The sequence below is a fragment of the Drosophila yakuba genome, chromosome 3L, assembly GCF_016746365.2.
Source record: "Drosophila yakuba strain Tai18E2 chromosome 3L, Prin_Dyak_Tai18E2_2.1, whole genome shotgun sequence".
NCBI lineage: Eukaryota > Metazoa > Arthropoda > Insecta > Diptera > Drosophilidae > Drosophila > Drosophila yakuba.
The window spans coordinates 16922476-16943692 of NC_052529.2; the positions used below are offsets into that span (position 1 = coordinate 16922476).

General features: G+C 43.0%; 2 protein-coding genes across 2 annotated transcripts; one reads left to right on the forward strand and one right to left on the reverse strand.

Moving 5' to 3' along the window:
* Window positions 1–919: 919 nt before the first annotated feature.
* Window positions 920–20914, reverse strand: LOC6534356. The gene is made up of 2 exons (XM_002094998.4): window positions 20698–20914; window positions 920–2123 (listed from the first exon to the last, which is right to left on the reverse strand). Exon 2 carries the CDS (start codon window positions 1413–1415, stop codon window positions 1083–1085), a length of 333 nt encoding a protein of 110 aa, XP_002095034.1. The 5' UTR covers window positions 1416–2123; window positions 20698–20914; the 3' UTR covers window positions 920–1082.
* Window positions 12867–14073, forward strand: LOC6534357. The gene has a single exon (XM_002094999.4). It carries the CDS (start codon window positions 13019–13021, stop codon window positions 13673–13675), a length of 657 nt encoding a protein of 218 aa, XP_002095035.1. The 5' UTR covers window positions 12867–13018; the 3' UTR covers window positions 13676–14073.
* Window positions 20915–21217: the final 303 nt, after the last annotated feature.

Sequence of the window (21217 nt, forward strand, 5' to 3'; positions counted from 1 at the left end):
AACGAAACGAAATACTTTCCGACCATTTCCGCTGGCTGTTTCAGTGACATTTAAGCGACACAAAAAAGAGGGGAAACTGGTCGAAAAAAAGAATATGCACAAACTGCAAAGTGCAGTAAAAAATTTGTTGAAATATGCGACGAAACGCGGAGTATCCTCGCCATGTCCCGAAATGCCAAAAAACAAGAAAAAAGAAAAAAAACCAAAGCAGCCGAACTGCTCGGCGTTTTATTTGCACTTCAATTTTGCCCTCGACGACGACCGGCGGCGCACTTTATGGCGATTGCAATCCCAGCTGCACTCGCCTAACTGCACTGCAGTGCAGTCTCAAAGTCCTGGAGTCTTCGAGTCCTGTAGTCACCGAGTCCTGGAGTCGAAGGACTGCCCTGACTCCCTGCCACTCGGCAGACAAGTGCTACTTACGGCTATTTTATGTTGGAAAATGTCCTTTGGAGCTTATCAGCGTTTAACATCGGACAGAAGTCAGCCCAAAAATAATGGGCACAAAAAGCTGCACAAGCTGGTAAAGCAGGTAAAATGCACGTCTAGCGGAACGGAGCGAAACGAAACGAAATAAAATCATGTGACACTTTGTGGTTAATAATGCCCGGTTATACATGTACATCTACGACATATACATACATATATACATACATGAGGTACTGGGTTCCATTGTCTCGCCGGCGAACAAACCCCGAAAAACCAGGACAGCTCACAGAAAACCAATTGGTTCGGGGGTGGCGGTGATTTAAATGCAAATTTATCGCCGTGCAGCAGTAAAAAGGGAGCCAAAAAATCATAAACGACCCCACAAAATATAAATAAATGGACACACACGCAAAACGCAACCAAAAAAAGCAAAAAAAAAGTTGCAAAAAAGAAGCAAAAATGAGGATGTAATAATAATATTTACAAAATGTCTGTTTGCGCGACTTCTGACGAGAGAACATTTTAATTTTTCGCATTTGCATTTACATTTTGATTAAACGATTTGCATATGGCCCTGCTACCAATGCTTCCAGCGCCCATTTAGTGCCACACTGATTAATTTATTGAAAGCAATTCGGGGATTAATCAGATCACTACTTCAGCTCCCCGACCTGCTGCCTCCTGTACAAGTGGAACAGCAATCGAGTGCGATTCGCGGCGCGATTATGTACGCAATATTGCCGCCAAATCAGTCCAATGGCCACCCAGGCGTAGTAGATTATCAGGGTCAGCATCAGAATCAGTGCCCCGCTGCAGCTGTAGACCAGCGAGACCCTCTCCCAGGACAAGTCCATCTGGTAGATCCTCTTCCGCACCTGGTACAACACCAGGCAGTAGCCCAGCGAGAACAGCGACACGTAGAAGTAGATCGAGCGGTAGAAGTCCGCCAGGCGGTTCAGCACCCAACTTGTGTAGTCCATACTCATGGTTTCGGAATACTCGAGCTACTCGAAATAAATAAATAAATATAGCCTTTTTAGAGCTCAGCTTTCGCCGACACAAAGATCTGGAAGTTGACGAAAGGCCAACTGGGTTTGAAATAGTTTAAGATCTATTTTAGAATTACCAATACCCCATACATAGCATCCGATACATACAAAACGAATTAAGTTATTCTATTCAACTTTAAATGTCATGAAGATCACATGCAGTTCTCCTTGCTGAAAGCGATTGCTTGAGTGTAAATGTAGTACCTCATTTCCTACACAATTTGAAAGTATTATTATTTATCAACTTATGTTAAGATGTAGAGTGCATGTAAATGTTCGTCCTTGTGTGCTCGCAAATCCATCCTGTTGTTCTGCCCTTTTCCAAAGCTGCGTGTGCTAACCAAATGTGAAATTTCGCACAGAGGCCGCACTCTCTGCTCATCGTTAGTCATTCCCATGCTCCCCATTCTGCGGAGTGGAATTGTTGTTTAAGTTTGCCATTTTTCAACAACTCATCAATCTGTTCGATCCGCTATGCCATAGTTTGCTGCCAGACTCAGTTCCAGCTCGTCCTTCGTCCTTCGTCCTTGGTCCTGCTGCCGGTTAACGTTCCCAACTTATGCGAGGCACGCACTCTCACCGCAAATGCAGCAGCATCAGTCTTCGTCTGCAGGACGAACACATACACCGATTTGTCCCACTGCACTGCAATTGAAAAAATATAAAATATAATACAAATTATTGTATCAATAAATATACATTTCTATATACATAAATATTTGAAACAAAATCTTATGGCATTTTATTAAATATTATATTTCTGTTTTAAGAAAATTAAAACTTTTTCATTTATATTTTATTTATAACATTTAATATACATTAAAACAGACATATGCTAGGAAATAAAATATTTAGGTGCTCATTATTGCTTCCATCTTTTCCTTGACAGGAATAGGAGTACGGTTTTTTTTCCAGTGTATGAACAAATATGGCTGGCTGATTTGAAGCGAAAGGAGCCGCTGATGGGCCTCGAACTGGCAGGAAAATCCAAACCGCCTGTCGCCAATGACGCTAAACTTTTTTATTATGTATTTGGCGCTTTTATTATTCATCTATCATCGCTGCTATAGTTTAATAGAAAGTTTAAAAGTCATCATCGTGGCATCGGCACTGCCAATGACTTGCCAAACACCCCGTGCGCCATATGCCCGCCTCCACTCCGAAACTTCAGTTTCCGGCTATTTCTCCGACTCCACTCGTCCTTTTTCCCCACATGATGCTGGCCAAAAGGCATTTGGCGGGTCCTGGCCTTCAGCCAGCTCAGAGGGCCGATAAACAATTAAATTTATGCAGCGAACGTTTCATTAGCATTCGAGGATTCCGCGCGGAGCAGCTCTGTATACTCGTACTTGTTTAGTTTGGCAATTTCTTTTGGGCCGAGCCGTTAGTGTTAATTAACTTGGCGCAAATTCAAGTGGCCAAAACAAACGAAATGGGTATTCCGCTTGCACTCTGAACTTCCTTGGCAACAAGGCATGGTGTATGCCATTGCACATACATATCGGATATGTTTTGTTGGTGAGATGTGCATAGATGGCTCAGTGTCGCAAATTTAATAAAACTGCAACTGGCCATGAGACGTTAATAGGACCATGGGCTACGCATGCAAAAAGCCAGCAGAACCACAAAGTGCTTCTAATAAATTTGGCAGCAGCAACTACAACAAGTGTTTAAATTTATCGCATCTGCGATTCACTCCCCTCATTCACCGCCAGCTTCCATCGTTTCATCGTTTCCATCGGACTGTATAAACAATATTTTATATGAGCCAAGAGCTCGGAATCCGCTCGTCCAAACTCGCTTAACCATTGCACTGCCCGCTGGCGCTAACTAAACGATGCCGAACATCGATTCAAGCACTTTGGGAAGTAGGCGAATGGCAGATACCCTGTTCTTCTTAAGGGTTTCATAAAATTAAATACCCATTTTAAGCTTTACGAAAGAAGCAGTTACATTTCTTTACAAAACCTAGAAAGTCAAAAGAGCCATTTCAAGTGTGCCATATAACTTATTTAATAATTATTGAAATGTATCCCTAAAATGTATATACGTCTTGATAACATGAACATATCTCATTTTTTAAGTAAGCAGTGAACAACAAATTTAAAATCTTTAGAACTAGCAAAACCAACTCAAATCAATAGGACGCCTGCACAGCTGTTGGATTACAGGGTATGCAAACCACGAAGAGCAATTATGATATCGGGCATGATTTTGTGGGCAATTGGCTTTAATGGCTACCAGGGCAGTCGAAGCCAAGTGCTGTCGCCAACAGCAACAGCAACAGCCAGCATCGAGCCTTCTGTGTGTGTTCCGGCCATCCATTCCCGCTCCTCGCAAACACTAACCGCTGGTCTATATGTACGTGCGAAATTTATTTAAATGCTGCCAAAAGGCAACAGCAACAGCAGGATCTGGGGCTCAGACTGTACAGGATATGGCACATGGAGCTGGAACTGATGATGAGACCGCCGGAGTTGGACTCGCCAGCAAAGGAGTCTCTCGATTGTCCTCCGCTCTCCGTTCTCCGTTCTCCGTGCTAAAGTGTCTCCGTTGCTGGGCGTTATTAGCGGCGAACTGGGTCCTTGCCAGCAAGTTGGGCCTAGAATCGCCTCAGATGCCTATCAGGAACAGGAGGTATACGGAGAGAAAATCGCAGCACAAGAAGGCATTAATTTTCATGTCTTTTGTGGCTGCATGTTTCCTGGCTGTGGCATAGATAAATCAGATTTCGAACTGATTAAAAAGCGATCTTAGGCTATAATTAATGGTGTTAATAGATGCGTGTATAATATATTTCCTAAACTGGTTATAAATTTCAATATGTAATATTTATTTCTAAGCTACATTCTGTTACTATACGAACCTACTTGTATTGCCCTTTTTTCAATAGAACAATTTCTATAAAAAAGATAGTTAAAATAGGCACTATAGTTCTCCATATTGGGTTTGACCAAATGTAATAACCAACGTTAATCGTACAATCGGCTTTCACTTTTTTCCTCTGTGTATACTCGAAGGACACCCATGTGGCCAGCATCCCCTCGACTTCCCATGTCCTGTCGCTGCTCCTGATTTTTTCCTTTTCGTTGGCGGCTGCAATTTATTTTTATATTGCCTTACATGATAATCGTTTGCATTAAAAATCGGCCGGCGTTGTCTGGCCGTCTGGCAGTTGCCTTTGCCAAAATGTCCTTGTTTGTATTTATTTATTATTCAAAGTGTTATCGCTGACAGAGCAGTGGTGGCAGTGGGTCGGTGGATCGGTGTGGGCGGATACGAGCCCGGATCCGGAGGCATGGCAGCCGAAAACCCAAAGGATTAGTTATGATAAATGTGTTTTATAAGCGTGGCACACACACCGTGGAATGGGGTATGCCGAGCGAACTGAAAAGGCAAACAGAACACAACACAAGCAAAGCGGGTCGTGTCCCATTTTAATGCACAGATAATGAGTTCCTTTGTTGGCAATATGTCAAATCGCTAGGCCAATATTTCAGACCCGAAAGGATTCGGTCTGGGATTGGGATCGGAATACATGGTGCTGTTTGCCATTTGCCGTTTGCCGTTTAGCATTCCGCCTTTACCATTTTGGCGTTTTGTGTATGCGCGTTGAGTCGTGTTAATTGCGAGCCAGCTTATGCCAACTACTGGATGAGATTATTTGGGCAAGATTATATAAATCAGTGGCATCAATTCCGATCAGATACGCAGGACAAGCCGCAAACGGAGCGCTGATAAATGTGAGTGTGGCGAAACTTGAGAGGAGAAATCAATTAAAAACGCTTCAACTGCTCGGCTGGCCATTTTCTCCTTGCTGCGGTTGCCACTCCTTCGGTTGCCATAAGGACGACTCGGCTGCCCAGGATAGGCATATCGAAATAATCGATGCACATGCCACATTAACGTTGTGATTGCGGTTGAAATTCTGTAAATTAATTTACCACTTTTACGCACGATGATTGATTGCTCGAGTATCTATGTGTACTTCTTTATAGCCTTTGAGTGGTTTAAACGGATGAATAAAAGAGAAAATTATGTATTTCATATTAACAGCTATTGGAATTTCCGAGTACTACGAACTTCTACCTATTATTACTTCTATTCCCTATATCCAATCCAAGCTCGCTCTTCATACCTTTCTAGTTATTTGTTGTTCCTTTAAAAATGAAATAAAAACCTTAACGAAAAACAAATACTTTTCAATGGTTACTTGTCTCCTAACATTATTGTCTTTTGTAAACTTTTTCATATCACTATTTCTATTAAGTTCGCCTAGGTAATAACACTTGATTTCTTTTTATCAGTTAGAGTGTAGAATAACTTCCAAAGCCTGAAACTATTGCGGATTCGATTATGGTTCGATCTGCTTTTGTTGCGATTCACAACTGCTGAGATGGGAAAAATGCAATTATGTAAGTCGGCAAGCACAATCGATTAACGCCTGGCATTGATGTAGCTGCTCCAGCTGCATCCTTCGTCCTTGCTCCTTCATTATGCTCCCACTCCCAGCGAAATCCTCGATTGTTTCTATGACTTTCCGTGGAAACCGCTTGCTGCGCATGAGTAAATGGGATTGGGATTGGGATTGGGAGTGTGATTATGATTGGGATTGTGTTTATCAAGACGTAGGTGCTTATAAATTCGATTAAATTACATGCCACTCCCACTCGCATAACCTTTCACGTAGCTGCTCTCCTCGTGGTAATTCCATTTTAATCGCGTGCCCCGAACGCGTGACTTGCGATGTGCCGGGGCTAATAAATATTTCACTTAGTCCACGATTTCACACGCCTACTTTTTTTCGCTCTCTGGGCCACCTGTGAGTGAATTGTAACAAAACGTTTTCCCCACTTTTCCCGCCTGCTCGCACATTGTCAGCGCTTTGTGCTCTAAATGTGTGGAAAGGTGGGCGTGGCAGTAGTCCGGAATCCGCACTCCGTAGTCCACAGTCCGCAGTCGGCACTCTGCAGTCCGTATTCCAAACTCCCAAAGTGCCAAAGTGCCAGGGTGCCTGGGTGCCAGGGTGCCAAGTGCTGCCGGCGGCGTCTCTCAAAATGAGTTGACACTTTGCATGTCAGTGTAATTTTGAAATATTAATCATATGGCATGTGCAGCTCTGGTGACGATGACTGCCGCCGAACGGCAATGTTTGCTTGGCATGGCATGAGCATGAGCTCGGGGGATTGGGGGATTGGGGGATCGGAAGATCGGGGGAATGGAGCTGGAGAAGGAGCTGGATCCGTTGGATGATGATGAGGCCGAAACTATTGTTTCTGCTCCATATTACGTTACGGCACACACCGACTGGTGGCCCGACCAGAACCATAACAAAGGAGAGCACTGGCTGCATAATCAAATAGAAATGTTCGAGCCAAGTGCACTGGGCGAAAGTATGGGTAAGTGCTGGGTAAGTGTGTATTATTAAATATTCATTTTATTGGTCAATTGCTATTGCTATTAAATGCGTTTGAATCATAAGCTGTTTTATTCATAGTGAAGAATATAAAACTGTTTTTCAATGGGTTCTATTTTTATTATTATTCATCTAACAATGTCGGGAATTTCCAGAAGGTAATCAACTCTTTAAAGACGCCCGATTCTGCGCAGTGCACTGTCCTGCCTCGTAGAGGTGGCATAAAGCAATTAGTGTTGCATTTTATGGCCTTTAATGTGGTAATGGTTTCGGGTAATTAACAATTATGTCTAACTACAAATGCGACACGTTGCCGATTGCGTGCGTTGGCTGCCTGGCTTCGTCCTTTCCGCTCCCCTGATGTCCTCGCTCGTCAGCCCGCAATCTCAATCTCCTGCAACTTCCCTCTTCGGGTTATTACAAATTTTGCATATTTCAAGTGGCTACCAAAACTTGCATCTACCCATCCGGCTACGAAAAGCAACTTCATTTCCATTTTCCAGCTGCAAAGGAGCAGCTGAACAAAGCAAATTAGCCATGGCTGTGAGAAGTAACTAAGTGGTTTGCTTATTGTTAGTTCGTTTGCCATATTAAAATTTCAGAAATTGCCGAGCTGCGTACTTTTAATGGCCAGGAGCTACGGCATCCAAGGGATCCCTCCAGATTAATTACCCATGCAAAATTTTGCACTAGCGGATGCTAGTGAATTGGATCGCAGGGCGTAAGTCCTGGCCAGGATCCGGCTCCAAGTCCGGATTCGGGTTCGGGTTTGGGTCCGGGTTTGGGTTTGGGTTTGGGTTTGGTTCCAAACATTCCAAATGGCATAAACGGCGACCTAATGAGCCGAACTGCAGCGAGCATAATAATGCACATTGTGTGTGGACTTCTAGCTTTATGAGTGCCGAATGATTTATAGTTCCATTTGTGCTTTGTTCTGCAGCTTTGAATTCAATATGAAAACGCACTTTGCGTAGGGAAAGTCAAGGTAGAAATGACCATATTGCAAGGAGTGCAAACCCACGTTGATATATAAGATTTTGCTTTTTGGCAGGGCATAAGCTACTTAAAAAATTTAGCTTCAACAAAAAATAACAATAACTTTTGAGAAAGAACTCTCTCCTTTAAATAAATCTTTTTTTTTTATTTTAGCTTGACTATGACTTTAGGTTATTCAAATTTTGTCAACTGTGTGGAGTCATCTGCTCTAGAAACCTATTCGTTTAATAAAAAACAAAATAAATAATTAATAAATTAATTAAAGTGAACGCTCAATCCCTAAGGTAATTTTACAAATATTTAAATAAGTGAGATTAAAACCCAGACTATGGTTTACAATGGCGGAAATATGCACGAACAGATTTATTTAAGCCACAGCTAAGTTAACGCACTGCCGCTGAAAAGCAGAAAATTTCATTTTAAGCGACTGCAAACGCTCTTTTGGCCATAATTAAAAAGCCCCAACATAATGAGCTCACAGCGAGCGACTGGCCAAAACCCCTGCCAAATGCAGACTACCCCAATCCGCAGGGATGTGGGCAAAGTTGGGGCTCCCAATGCTGGGACCACTGCAAAAGTCTATTAACGTACATGAAACTGTTAATTTCGCTGATGCAATTTCGGCTCAATTTATTGTGCACCCACAAAACACAATAAAAAAAGTGAATGGGGCGAGCAAACGAGGAAAACGAGCCGAAATTGAAAAGGCAAAGTACATAACAACAAGCTGGCGGCTGGCGGCCGACGCACGGCCCCCAAATGCCAATCCCAGGCGCGAAAATCAATATAAATATGCTCGGCACATGGCCATGGAGCCATGGAGCCATGGAGCCTCTGCCCCCCAAAAAGCCCCCTCCTTATCCCTATATCCCCCTGCCCCGCCCTCCGCAGAGTGTCTCTTCTGCTCCCCGAACATGACAATTTATGTGCATTTTGTATGCAGGCGGCTAAATAGACAAGGCTAGGCGACGTCCATGCTCGCGTTCGCAGATGCACTCAGCGAAAATGTGCATCATTTGGTATTTAAGTAGCCTAAATAAAATAGTTTTAAATTTATGAGTTTGTGTCATATAAAAGGAACTCCATTTATTGTTTTTGGGATATCGTCATCATGATCTCCTGGACTTTTGCTGCACTTTTCTCGCAGTGTATGCGTACGCCTCTGGCTGGAGGGACGCAACATAATACAATGCCTGTGCCAAGGACACCGAGGAGCAAACACAAGCGCATATGCAACCCCAAACCCCAAACCCCAAACCAGTGAACGCCCGCTCGCACGTAACGATAAAACTTGAAAATGCTGTTAGCTACGAAAATTTGCTGTTCAACTTTTTCGCCAGAGTCCGGGAGTAGGCCTAATTTGACGGTCGCCCCCCCTCCACCCCTTCTCTCCCTTCGAACCGGAAAAGCCCCCTTTCACACACGCACCCACACAGCAAGCGGAAATGCACGCACCATTGCATCAGTATCTGTGCGCATGCAATTGCAAATTTATGCACTGCGCTGTAAACAAGGCAAACATTTCCGCCACCGAGTATTCGAGTATTCGCGAGTGTTTGAGTGTGCGAGTGTGTGAGTGTGCGAGTGTGCGAGTGCGAAATTCGAATGCGTCGCACAATTGTGAATTATTTACAGCATACTTTGGGCGAGTGGCGCGGTGACTTTGACTCGATTCGTTACGTTTCGTTTCGATGCGATTCGATTCGATTGGATACCAGGCACATGCATGCGAGTCTGGTCAGCGACAAACCTAATTACAGTAGCAGGCGCCCCAGCCATTGCGATTGAGAGGGGATGAGGGAGGGGAGGGGGGCCTAAGGAGGCAGGACTGCGAACGTGGAAGCCTTTGTGGACTCGTTTAGCCGCGCAAATTGCTGTCCATTCAGTTAGCTTTTTAGAGTCTAGAGTCCTTTTTGCCGCACGCACACCTCTGTGCGAATCGAACAGCCGGCCACATAACTTTCGATCCCACCGACAACTGACTTTTCAACTCCGGCTGAAAATGCTACGGCTCCTTTTCCCCATTTTCCCCTCTTTCCCTTTTTCCCTTTTCCCAGTGCCCACTGTCAAGTGGACAAACGTCCAGGGGGGGTGGGGAGGTCCTGAGGCCAAAAAAAGTGGCTAAAAACTGCCTGCTGCAAAATATTGTGCAATGCGCTGCCAAATAACAAAACAAAATGAAAGTTGCCAGAAACTAGTGATGCCAACAGGCAGCATTCAACTCTAAAGGTTTTTGACAGAAAAAGAATGAAGATAAAAGTTTAATTTCGAAGTAAAATTATTCTTTTTCACTGTGGCAACCTCTTTAATATACAACTATATTTGTAGTACTTTTACCTTTAAGCTTGACCATTTAATCTCAACACAAAAGGTCCTATTTCGTTACTGAGAGGAGATCAGAAGATTGTTTCAAATTTTGAATAAAATTCGGACACAAGTCAAAATGGCAGCTCTAGTAAAAACATCAAGGAGCAGCGTAAATTTTGAATACTGGGTAAAAAATACGTAATGTGCGGGGTATTTTCCTGACTAGATGATAAGCAATACAAAATATATAATTTTTGTTAATTTATTCTAATAAATGCTTCTAATAACAAAAACTCTGTGATTTATAAAAATAAACGTCCCATGTTTGATGCAAGTTACTCATTTGTTGTTGAGGCTCCTTTTTTTAATGCTCTCTCTATTCCCTTAAAATAAGTAATTGAATACGTGTCAAGCTCTTTTCCGCATATTGTACAGTATATATAATATTACTGCAGGAGTAAGAACTTGGCCAAATAGCCATTCATACCCCGGCTTATCCCTTTCTGGCGGAGATCGAGTGTAAACAGCAACAACGAAAAACCCTTAACGGCAAATGTCGAACCTCGACCCTCGACTGTCGAACGTTGGATGTTGGTAGTTGCTTGTTGGTGGCTGGTAGTTGGTGGCTGGTGGCTGGAAGTTGCTGGTTTGGGCCTGCTTTTCGACGGGCCCAAATGCGTTTGTCTGTCGCTGTGTCTGCGCCTGTTTTATTTTACTTTTGCATATTTTTTGGCGTGTTTCAACTATACTGCGGCGCTGTCTCTACATTTTTCAAGTTGTCTGCGTTTGACGTGCACGGATGGGTGCTCCACTGCGTCGGTGGCGGTCGAAAGGGGACGGGGGAAGGGGGTAGCGAAGGGGGCGGCAGAACGGCAAGGACGGCGGCGGTTGGCGTAGTTACAGTTTTGCCCATCGAATGGTTTTCCCCGCGCTCCTTGGTGCGGTTGTGGTTCGTTGCTTGGTTATCGCCAGCGCCACTACTCACACAGCCGAAGACCACTGCTGCACCACTACGAGTGCAGCGGCAACTGCAGATGCACTCAGAAAAAGCGGATAGAGGTTTTGTGTTGAGTGAATGAAACAGATTTTTCGATCTTTAGTTCTTAAAATGTATATAAAAGGCTTTTAAAGAGACCATCTTGAGAAAGGAGCTATTTCTTTAGTGCAACTTGAAAACAACTATTTAAGATATTTATCATTTTGTATACCTTGATTATTATTTTGCTGTACTAAAATATAATATTTAATTGCCTTTACAAGCTAAAAAAAAACTTCTAGAAACAAGCTTTTATGTCACACTTTCTAGACTTTTTCTAGCCATTCATTTACGTTTTACCTATGAAATTTAGTTGAAAGGTGCCTTTATGTACCAAAAGTTAAAAAAGGAGAAATATTTGCACACCTTAACTTACACCTTAACTATATCTCACAGTCGAATGCTAATTGTTTTAATTAGGTAACCCTTGATTTTGCCAAGTGCACGCCAGCAGAAGCAGCAACAACTACTTGGGTGCTGTCGGTGAGCCTGTTTTTTAGTGCCTTCCGTAACCATTAAATTTTACGTTTTTATTAGCGCGCAGACACACACTCACACACACACACACACAAACACCGAGGAGGACGAAGAGGCGAAGAGCTGGCAGATAGGCCGTCCCCGCCCACCGAACTTCACCTCCCACTGCCGCCCACTCCGCCAAGCATTTTTGAATATTTCCGTTTTGGCTGGCAGTTTTCGGTTTTCGGCTTGTCTACAAAATGCAGTTTTGCATGCACTTTGGCCTCGGCGCAAAAAGTCAACCGAAAAGAGACAATAATAAGTGCACAGCACAAAGAACGAACCCCAAAAAGGGAAAGAACAGCACAAAACGTAGAAAAAGTAGAGCCAAGAACATGAAAATGGAAAATTGCATTGCGCTCAGAAGTATGCTATGCTTTTTTCGCTTGCCTTATCAACGTCTCAAATCGTTTGGGTTTGATAGCAGAAGGGGAAGGGCGCAAGCGGGGTACTGGCAAAAGTTAGTCCAGATAGCGAAATGTTGTCGCCCAACCGGACCTGCTTATTTTACGTGTTTTAGTTGCCTGCAGCTCTGAAAAAAGTAGAATACAATGCAGCCCACAGACTTAAAAGCAGTTCGAGTTGCAGTCCTGGGCGGTTCCATCCGAGTTGTGGCCACTGAACGTGGTTGCGTGTTGCAGGGCACCAGACCTATACCACATGAGTGATGTCAAATCTGCTCAAACCTTTGCAGGCACCACCAATAAAGCTCAATCCCTTCAGGCCGAACAAGTTCGACCCAGCCCCGTCGAACACGCAACTTGTTTGGCATCCACAGCATTTGGTTGCAGGGTAAACACACTCTTATACTCTTGAGTAAAACTCAATTTCAACCTATTTTAAAAGCTAATAAAAACCAGCGCAATTTATATAGTATATATTAATACTGTAGAATTTCGTATTTCGTATAATACGTCACTCCTAAAAAAAATAATGAGTAAGCCATGTACATAAGTATCATTAGTGCAGACAGGCAAAGTTTTAGTTTACCAACTTTGTTTTATATGTATTTATTTAATTACAATCTTATTTATTTATTTATTTAATCGCAATCTTGTAGAAAACCTCATTGTGATTTAAAAAAAGGCTGGTAAAAACGCCTTTGAATTTGCATTACTCCGAACTAAGTAGACTCATTGTATGGTTCAACCTTTCGGAACATAAGCTCCAAAATTGACCGAAACGAAAATTCAAACCCAGTCGGATTCATCCGCTTCCCGCCAGGACCCTACACCGGAAAAAATAGCAAAGGACACAGGACACAGAATGGAGCTGTGGCACAAGCTGAGAGTGCAGTTTAACGACTTCTTCCACGTGAACTACCCCTACATAGCGCTCTATAGCGGAATGGGCGTGGCAGTAACCGCCTACTTGCACTACCAGTGGAGCATGCACCAGTACGACCTCGTGTACTGGAAGCGTTTGGCGGAGGCCTTCTCGCAGGACATCGACTGCTTTCAGCTGGCCATACTGGTGTTGATCTTCGCGATCAACACCGTGTTTGTGTTCATCATCCTGAGTGTCTATCTGCGCCCGGCCCTCGACAATGGCAGCGAGATGTCCTTGCTGGAGATTAAGGATCGCTATGCCCGCTTCATCCTGCTCCGCCTGATAGCCCGCCTCGATCGCATACAGTCGAAGATCTCAGCGAAGCGCAAGAGCCTCACCTTCCAGCACTATGTCAGGGCACACACGAACATGGTGAAGGCGGTGGCGGTGTTCCGCAAGGATGCCCGCAAGCTAATCCTGCCCAACGAGAGCGAGATCCTGATGCCCATCGAGGAAATCTACGGGGTGGCCGAGGACGAAGAACGACTTCTTCGGCGATCGGGCTACTACAAGCTGATCATCGACACCACCGACGCGACGGTGAAGGCTCTTTTCAACGCCAAGTTGGAGGAGATCCTGTTTCCAAGCAGCTAGCTGAGTCGGTACCGATTGAAACTTTCAGTAAACTGCAGTCGACCACTAATTGCCTTTATCTACTCTGCAAACCGGAGCTCCGAGGACTCCTTCTTAAAGCCGTTTTATTGTTTCAATTGTTTGGCTTGCCAGCTTTTTATGGCCGCATTGTGCTCTGAGCCAACAATAACAGGCCAGTCGGAGACTGTCAGCCGTCCCCAACCCCCAATAACAATAATGGCAAAAGAAACAGCAGCAGGAACAGAAACAGAAACAGAGGCAGAAACAGAAGCAGTTGCAGAACCAGACCAGAACTAGAAACAAAACTCCAACCAGGAACAGAGAACAGAACTAAACTAAAATGCCAGCCCATGTCTGCACAGCTCAAAACAATATCTAATGTTGTCTACTGCAAAATATTTTGCAAGCGTCTTTTTGTTTTGCACGATTTCTGTGTCCTTCGGGCCTTTGTGCGTCTACTTTTCTTTAAAATTAGCTAAAAGGTTGTGTAAATTTAAGTCAAAGTAGGATAGCAGTGAAGGAAAATTGCTGTCGATGGTGTGGGGATAAGGGATCCTTGGAATGCATCTCGGATACGAATAAGAAAAAGGACAGCTACGAAATAAAAGGGACAATATCTAACTAAATTACATTTTTTGAGGTTATGAAGTGGACTAGTTTCCACAGTCATTAGTGATTTTAACAAAAGAGAAGGAGCGTTAGAGCAGAAGTACTTGAATTTGTTGCAATCGATAGAAACTGGAATCTGCACAATACCAGTTTTCTGCTTACGGACAGACGGACGGACAGACAAACGGACGGACAAACGGACGCACAAACGGACGGACAAACGGACGGACGAACGAATGGACATTTAAACGGACAGACGGACTTGGGCAGATCAACTCATCTAGTAATCCTGATAAAGAATATATAAACTTTATAGGGCCGGATTTTTCTAGAGGTATTACTTTACTTTTACTTTACTTTTTAATTAATCTACTAGTACAGCTTTAAAAATATGTGTGGAAATCTACATTTTATTGAAACTGCATATTCATTTTTTTCTTTCATTTAAAGACCATTTGATATTTACAGTTTGTATCGAAATGATTAATTATTTATTTATTTACCCATTTAAAACTGCCATCCTTATACGAGCTTCATTTCGATGTTTGCAGCGGCTGCTAACGCGCTCTCCCAAAAACACACCGCATATCCTAGCCAAGGACTTCAAAGCAGTGAACGCTTCGCTGCGCGCCAAAAAGGAGGCAACAAAAGCCTTGAAATGAAAAGCGGAAAAAACACGCACTTTTAACTTCATTTTTGGCAGCTAATGCGCGAATGGCCAAAAAGTGACAGCCTAATTTCGGTTAATGTGCCGTGTCCTTTGCTTCTGGCCATAAATCCGCGCAGCACGTGTGTGCCGGTTGGCCGAAATGTGGCAAACTGCATTACTTCATTCACCATGTGGGATTCTTGTTCCCCATTTTTTGCTCCTTTTTCCTTTTTCCTTTTTATTTTTATTTTTTTGATGATGGCGCTGGGTGGGTGGGTGGCCCACCTCCCGGCGAAAAAGACATTAAGTAGATTATGGTCTGATTGCATATTTGCGGATATGCGCGCCATAAACACGTTCAGACGTGCTGCAACCGCAACATCGGCGAATGGCGGAAAACACGGCAGCGCAACAGCCGAAAGCCAACGCGAAAAAAGTCGCATGGCTGTAACAAAACAAAAATCCAAAGGAAAAAACCAAAAAAAAAACAAAAAAAACAGAAAAAACTTAACAAGAGCATTAAGAGCGGGGACCAAAGAGAAAAGAATCGCGAACAAAACATGAAAACGTACGCGCATCTAACCGCAGACTAAATGACGCCTCGCCACGCCGCCCGCCTCGTGAAACAAACACCCTTTGCAGTCGCCTACACAGCGGAAAAATATGTGTGCTTACCGAGACATTCAAATAAAATTTAGTTATCAATTAAACAGATCTAACGTATCGAGATACAGCTGCATACTTTAGATGCTGGAATGAAGATACAAAAGAACATTTTAAGATCTTACCATCTTCCTGACTCAAAGCTAAAAAGTAATCGCAAACTGTATAGAAAACACTCGTAAAAGTTGTGAATTAAATTCACAAAATTATTTAACAACTTATTTAAGAACCATATTTAAAATCTTGCTTATATAGCATGTGTACATATACTGATTTTGTTCCCAGTTGTCTTTTGAATATTTATTTAAATAACTTTTTTAACAGGTATTTACTACTAACTAACCATCGCCTTTGGAATTTTCCCCCTTTTCCCCTGTATCGATATTATTTTTGAATAATTGTTATTTATCTGTATAGAAAGGACATTTTTCGCCGTGCTATCCTTTCCTATTCGCAGCCTGCCGTGAGCTTCAGCTCCTGCTTTTGGCTTCGCGGAAAGTAACAACAAAGGCGGCCCAGCGTCTACTTGTGCGGCTGTATTTGTGTCTGCCGGAAGCAGAGAAATTTTCCGAAAACACATGTAGCTTCCCCGTGAGTCCGAGTTTGTCTTTGTGTGTGTGTGTGTTTGTGTGTGTGTGGGTCGTAAGCCCAAATAGCAGCTATTACTTTATCGCCGAGGCAGCACCGCAAAATGGCTGTCTATTGCAGCTAAATGCTGCCAGCGGCTTTGCTTTGCATGTGTGTGTGTGAGGGGGTGTGAGTGGGTGTGAGTGGGTGTGAGTGGGTGTGAGTGGGGTGTGTGCTGGGTGAAGTGGGTGGGTTGTTAATTCATTCAGGTGGAAAGAGGAACGACCCGCAAGCAATAAACAAATAATCATAAATAATGTTGCCTTTTTAACATCGACTCTAAATTAGCTATTAATTGCACCACCGTCACCACTAATTCCCCGCCCGCATTGTGGGTCAAACCCACACCACCCGCACCACCCACACCACCCACTTATCCGGGTGGCTTGGGGGTCATGCCAATCACAGCTGGTTCAATTAGGCTTACGCCTTTGTATGCTAATGCTGAGCCATATTTGCATACTGCCATTCCGCATTTCGCCAAAGTGCGAACTATGGGTTGGATTCGAATTCGGAATACGATAGTTGGGTATATTACTTTTATATTATTATTAACTTGAATGGAGAATCAACAGCGTACTGAAGCATTGCTCTTGGCTGTTAAAGTTGAAAAGGAGCAGAGAAGCGCTTTTATGCGAGGGCTGAATATGAAATCAAATTTAAAATGTACATCAAATATATTGCTACCAAAATGTATTGGCAAATAAATAAGTAATGCGGCGCAGACGGCTCATCAAAACCAATTTTAATTAAGCGCCGCAAACCAAACTAAACCTAATATTGGAAGAACTGGGCAAATATTAAAGCCATCCTGGCTGGCGGCTTTAAGGATCTGCCACTCCAGAGCGAAGCCAGTCCACTGTGCCTGGCGAGGGGCACTTTAAATTTGATTTGATATGATTGCCATGCAGCGGATAATTTCACAGCATGAGTGCAGGCAGCGAGGGGGGAGGGGCGGGCTTAGCATATGCACACGGACTTCAATCAGCTATGTAAAATCTATGTAAAATATTTATATTGCACTGATGCATCCTGGGGGAGCCGGGTCGATCTGGCTGCGTGCGTAGCCGTAATCAGGAGCACGGCATGGCCTCAAGGATCTCAAGGAGTGGCTGGCTGCACGGCATTTGCATAAACATTGCAGATACATGCCGGCCAGAACGCTACCAAGCAGATGAGATGCACTCCGCCCACTTCCCGCCCCCTGTTGCAACGCCACTTGTTATGACATTTTGATTATTTATTTAGACAAAAGAGTTGGCCAGCTACGGTTAGGTTCGCTTCGTGTCGGTGCAGTTCCTCGTTATGTGGATACGGATCAGACTACGGACTTCGGCAGAATGGCCAACGCAAATAGTTTGTTTTGGAAGAGATCCCCTGGAATTATTATCAAATAAATAAGTGCTCGAGTAAACACAGAAGGCCGGACGAAGCCGATTCGGAGAACTTTCAAGTGTTCTCAAGTCTGTTGGTTGCTATTGCTGTTGGTGTTGGTGTTTGGCAGCCAGCAAACTGATAGCTCGTGTGCGTCCTTATGGCAAATCCATGGCTGGCAACTTTGTCTGGAGCCGCCTTTGAGTTGGCCATGGCCGAGACCAGAACGACTTGCCTCAAATGCAGCATAAGTAAATGTTGGCAAATAAATATGCATGGCCGAATGGAGATACCCGAACACGGCACACTGCATTTTTCATGGCTCTCGGTGCGTTTCTCCGTATTTATTGGGCAGCCCAATTGCGGCCAGCATAAATCACTTAAAATTTGTGCCAAACAGCCAAACAAATACGGCAAAAGCCACAGGATGCTGGATTTTCATGGCAAAAGTCAGAGGCAAAAATGCTTATGCAAGCTAAACAAGTTTAAATATTTATGCAAATCAACTGCAAGTGAAACATTTTTAAACTTTAATAGCCATAAATGCCTTAAATGCTCCAAGCAGACCGTTTTAAATTGGAGCCAACTTTAAATAATTGAGGCCATCAAGAGGACGAAAAATTGCCCAAAATGGCCAGCAATTTGTAGGTAATAGTGTGCAGAATGCATTAAGAGGTACATGAGGTGAACTTTAATCAAGCCAGATTAGGTTTATGTCCCTGCAAGTAGTTTGATTTATTAAGAAATTAAGTCGTTCATTAAATCAAACTTGCGAAAAAACTACACCACTCCGTTTGGTGATTAAGAGCAGACATTTTACAGCAACTAACTAATAAATCCCGGCAAGATAAGGGATTTTAAGGACTACAATTTGCTTATGCAAGTACCAAGTACGAACTGCGAAGAAGGAAACTGCAGTCGGAGTGGTAAAATTATAAGAAAATAAAAACGAACTTAAATGAAGCCAGACGAATGTGCTGCTTGCTCCCCAATCTGGCGGAAAATCCTCCAGACACAAGAGTTTGATTTAAAAAGTAGTTTATGTGTGCAGGAATAAAACGTGGATTAAAACCCCGATCCGAGTTTTGGGTAGTCAAATGACAGAGGGCCTCGAGGCGCATATGCAAAATGAAAACTTTCCTGCTGCCGCAGGCCACTCAGCCAACTGCAGATTCGAGACCAATGTGTCGTATGCGCAACGTAGAACTTGGCCAGCCGTAAATGGATGCATCTTGGCAGCAGGCGTGAGTGCCACTGCCACACACAACACACGAACACACACTCACAATCCCACACACACACACGAACCGGAGGAGAGCGAGAGGGAGCAACGCTCAAACAAAACACGATAACAATTAAAACTTTGTACACTTGGCGTATTTACATTATTCATTTTGGTGTTGGATTCTCTTGTCACATTTCGTGCCACTTCTCCCGCACTCATTTTTTGCGCTGCTCCTTTTGTTGCAACATTGCCACATTCATCTGCAGACATGCATCCATGCAACCACGCATCCACGCATCCTGTGTCCACGAATCCAGAGCAAACAGTGATGGGCAGGACATAAGTTTTATTAGCTGCACAGAACCCGCACTTTAAATAGCATTAGTTATAGCAAATCATATGGGAAAGGCAACTAAATGTTTATTAATTGGAGCAGTTACTTGATTTGAACATAAATAAAATATTTAAAAACATTCATCCTTGATTTTCTGCTATAAATAAACATTACCTAAGGGAATCCACAGTTCCGAAATGAGGGAAATGAAAGAAAACAAATTAGTTAGTTAAACCAAGAAGAGCATTAGGTGATAATAATGTAATATTTGAAGAAGTGAGAATTTTTATATAAGCCAAATTCGCAACAGTGCCAGCAACTGTGAGTTGGAAGCTCCCTTCTTTTGGCAACTTGAATGATGCCTAGCCATCAAGAAAGTGTGCACTCCAGTGCTGGGAAAACAAGAAGCGGACGAAGGGCGAGGGGGGAAATTGGGACGGGGATGGGACGTTAAGCACTTAATGACATTTTAAAATAAATTTTAAATTTATGACAAAACGTAATTACCGCCTAGACCGAGCCTTGGACTGCTGGAGTACAGCTACAGGTTCGCGCCGCATGAAATATGAAACCATAATTACTTTAATTAAGCAAATATTTTGTGCCCGCAATTCTTCTCGTTATTTGGTGGGGATGCGGGGGGGGAGGGGTGCAGAGGGGCGCGAGGCATTGATTGAGAGTATTTATTAAATGGCTATTATTGTTCGCACATCGCGCGCAGCACGGCAATAAATTGATGTATTTTAATTATCGCTTAAAAGCCCAACACTCGCCGACATTCCCTGCATCCTCCCACTTCGCTGACACATCGAAATTAAGGACCAATCGACGGGCTGCGAATGCCATTCTGACAACACCTATTGAACTCCAGATTGAAACTGCAAGCAACAACAAAAAATATTTTCCATCAATCAAACACTTAAGTTCAATCATTTTTCTTAAGTTCCAGCCACTTTAAATTCCCAAATGTGCTGAATTATCATCAGCTCTTTATCTGAATTACTTAAGATAAGGTTTTGGGAGCGGAGCTTATTAATTAAACGTATTAGATTGCAAGCATCGTATAATATAGTTTGCAAACTAATTTGAAGCCGAGTTCGTAACTGAATTTAAGTAAGAAAAGATTTTAGTTTCTACTTTCCCCACTACTGCGATAAAAGCTGGACAGTGTAACATATGTTCCTTTGATCAAGAGGAATTTAAACAATGCTATTGAAAATGCTATCAGTTCAAGTTCAACGCGACACATTCAAAAGTTCGCTTTTCAGCTGGAGAGATAAATATTCGGATATCATTCAAAGTAGCGCACTGGTGCACTTGTCGTGGGTTTCGTTACAAAGAAACCACTGATGGTTGGGAAATCACGAACACGATCGCTCGTCAATTCATTTCACTTGTAACTTGATCAATTGTCGTGTTTATTGTAACAGCGAGTTAGGTATAAAAGTTGCATTTGTTGTGTGCATTGAGATTTAACTATAGAGTAAGTATCTAAAACAACGCAGCCATAAAAACGGCAGATTCTTGGTGGGCTCACTTACTCTTCAGTTACTTTGAGGATCTTCAATTTTGTTCGAAAAATAGTAGATTAACAACAATATAACAACGGCTGCCACAATAAAAGCGTTCACTGCAATTATTAATGGCTTGCTGTTCGCGTATGTCATCATCTTGCAATTGTTTCTTGGCACAGAATCGATTAATTGCGGAAAACTTGCACGTTCTTCCGTTCCGAGATCGCGAGAATGAGTGATCGAGCTGCAAGAGCCGAGCCAAGAAAAGTGCACTCAGTAAAGTAGTGAATTCCACGCTTTTCCAACGTTACGAATATTACGTGGGTGCTGAGAGAGACCGGTTGAATGCGAACTGCAGTGAAGAGTCTTCTCTTAACTCGCGCTCTTTCTTTTTTCACTCGGATTAAGATACTTGGCTTAATAAGTATCTACAAATGTTCAGCTTTCTTCCTTTACTAGCAAATACTTATTTAATAAGAAAGTTGGGTATTAAACGAATACATGATAAATAGAATTTTATTGACGCCTTAGGAGAACTGAAAAGAAA

Bases quoted from the DNA above. Each gene is read 5' to 3' on its own strand.
- LOC6534356 (XM_002094998.4), bottom strand. From the start codon at position 1,415: ATGAGTATGGACTACACAAGTTGGGTGCTGAACCGCCTGGCGGACTTC.
- LOC6534357 (XM_002094999.4), top strand. From the start codon at position 13,019: ATGGAGCTGTGGCACAAGCTGAGAGTGCAGTTTAACGACTTCTTCCAC.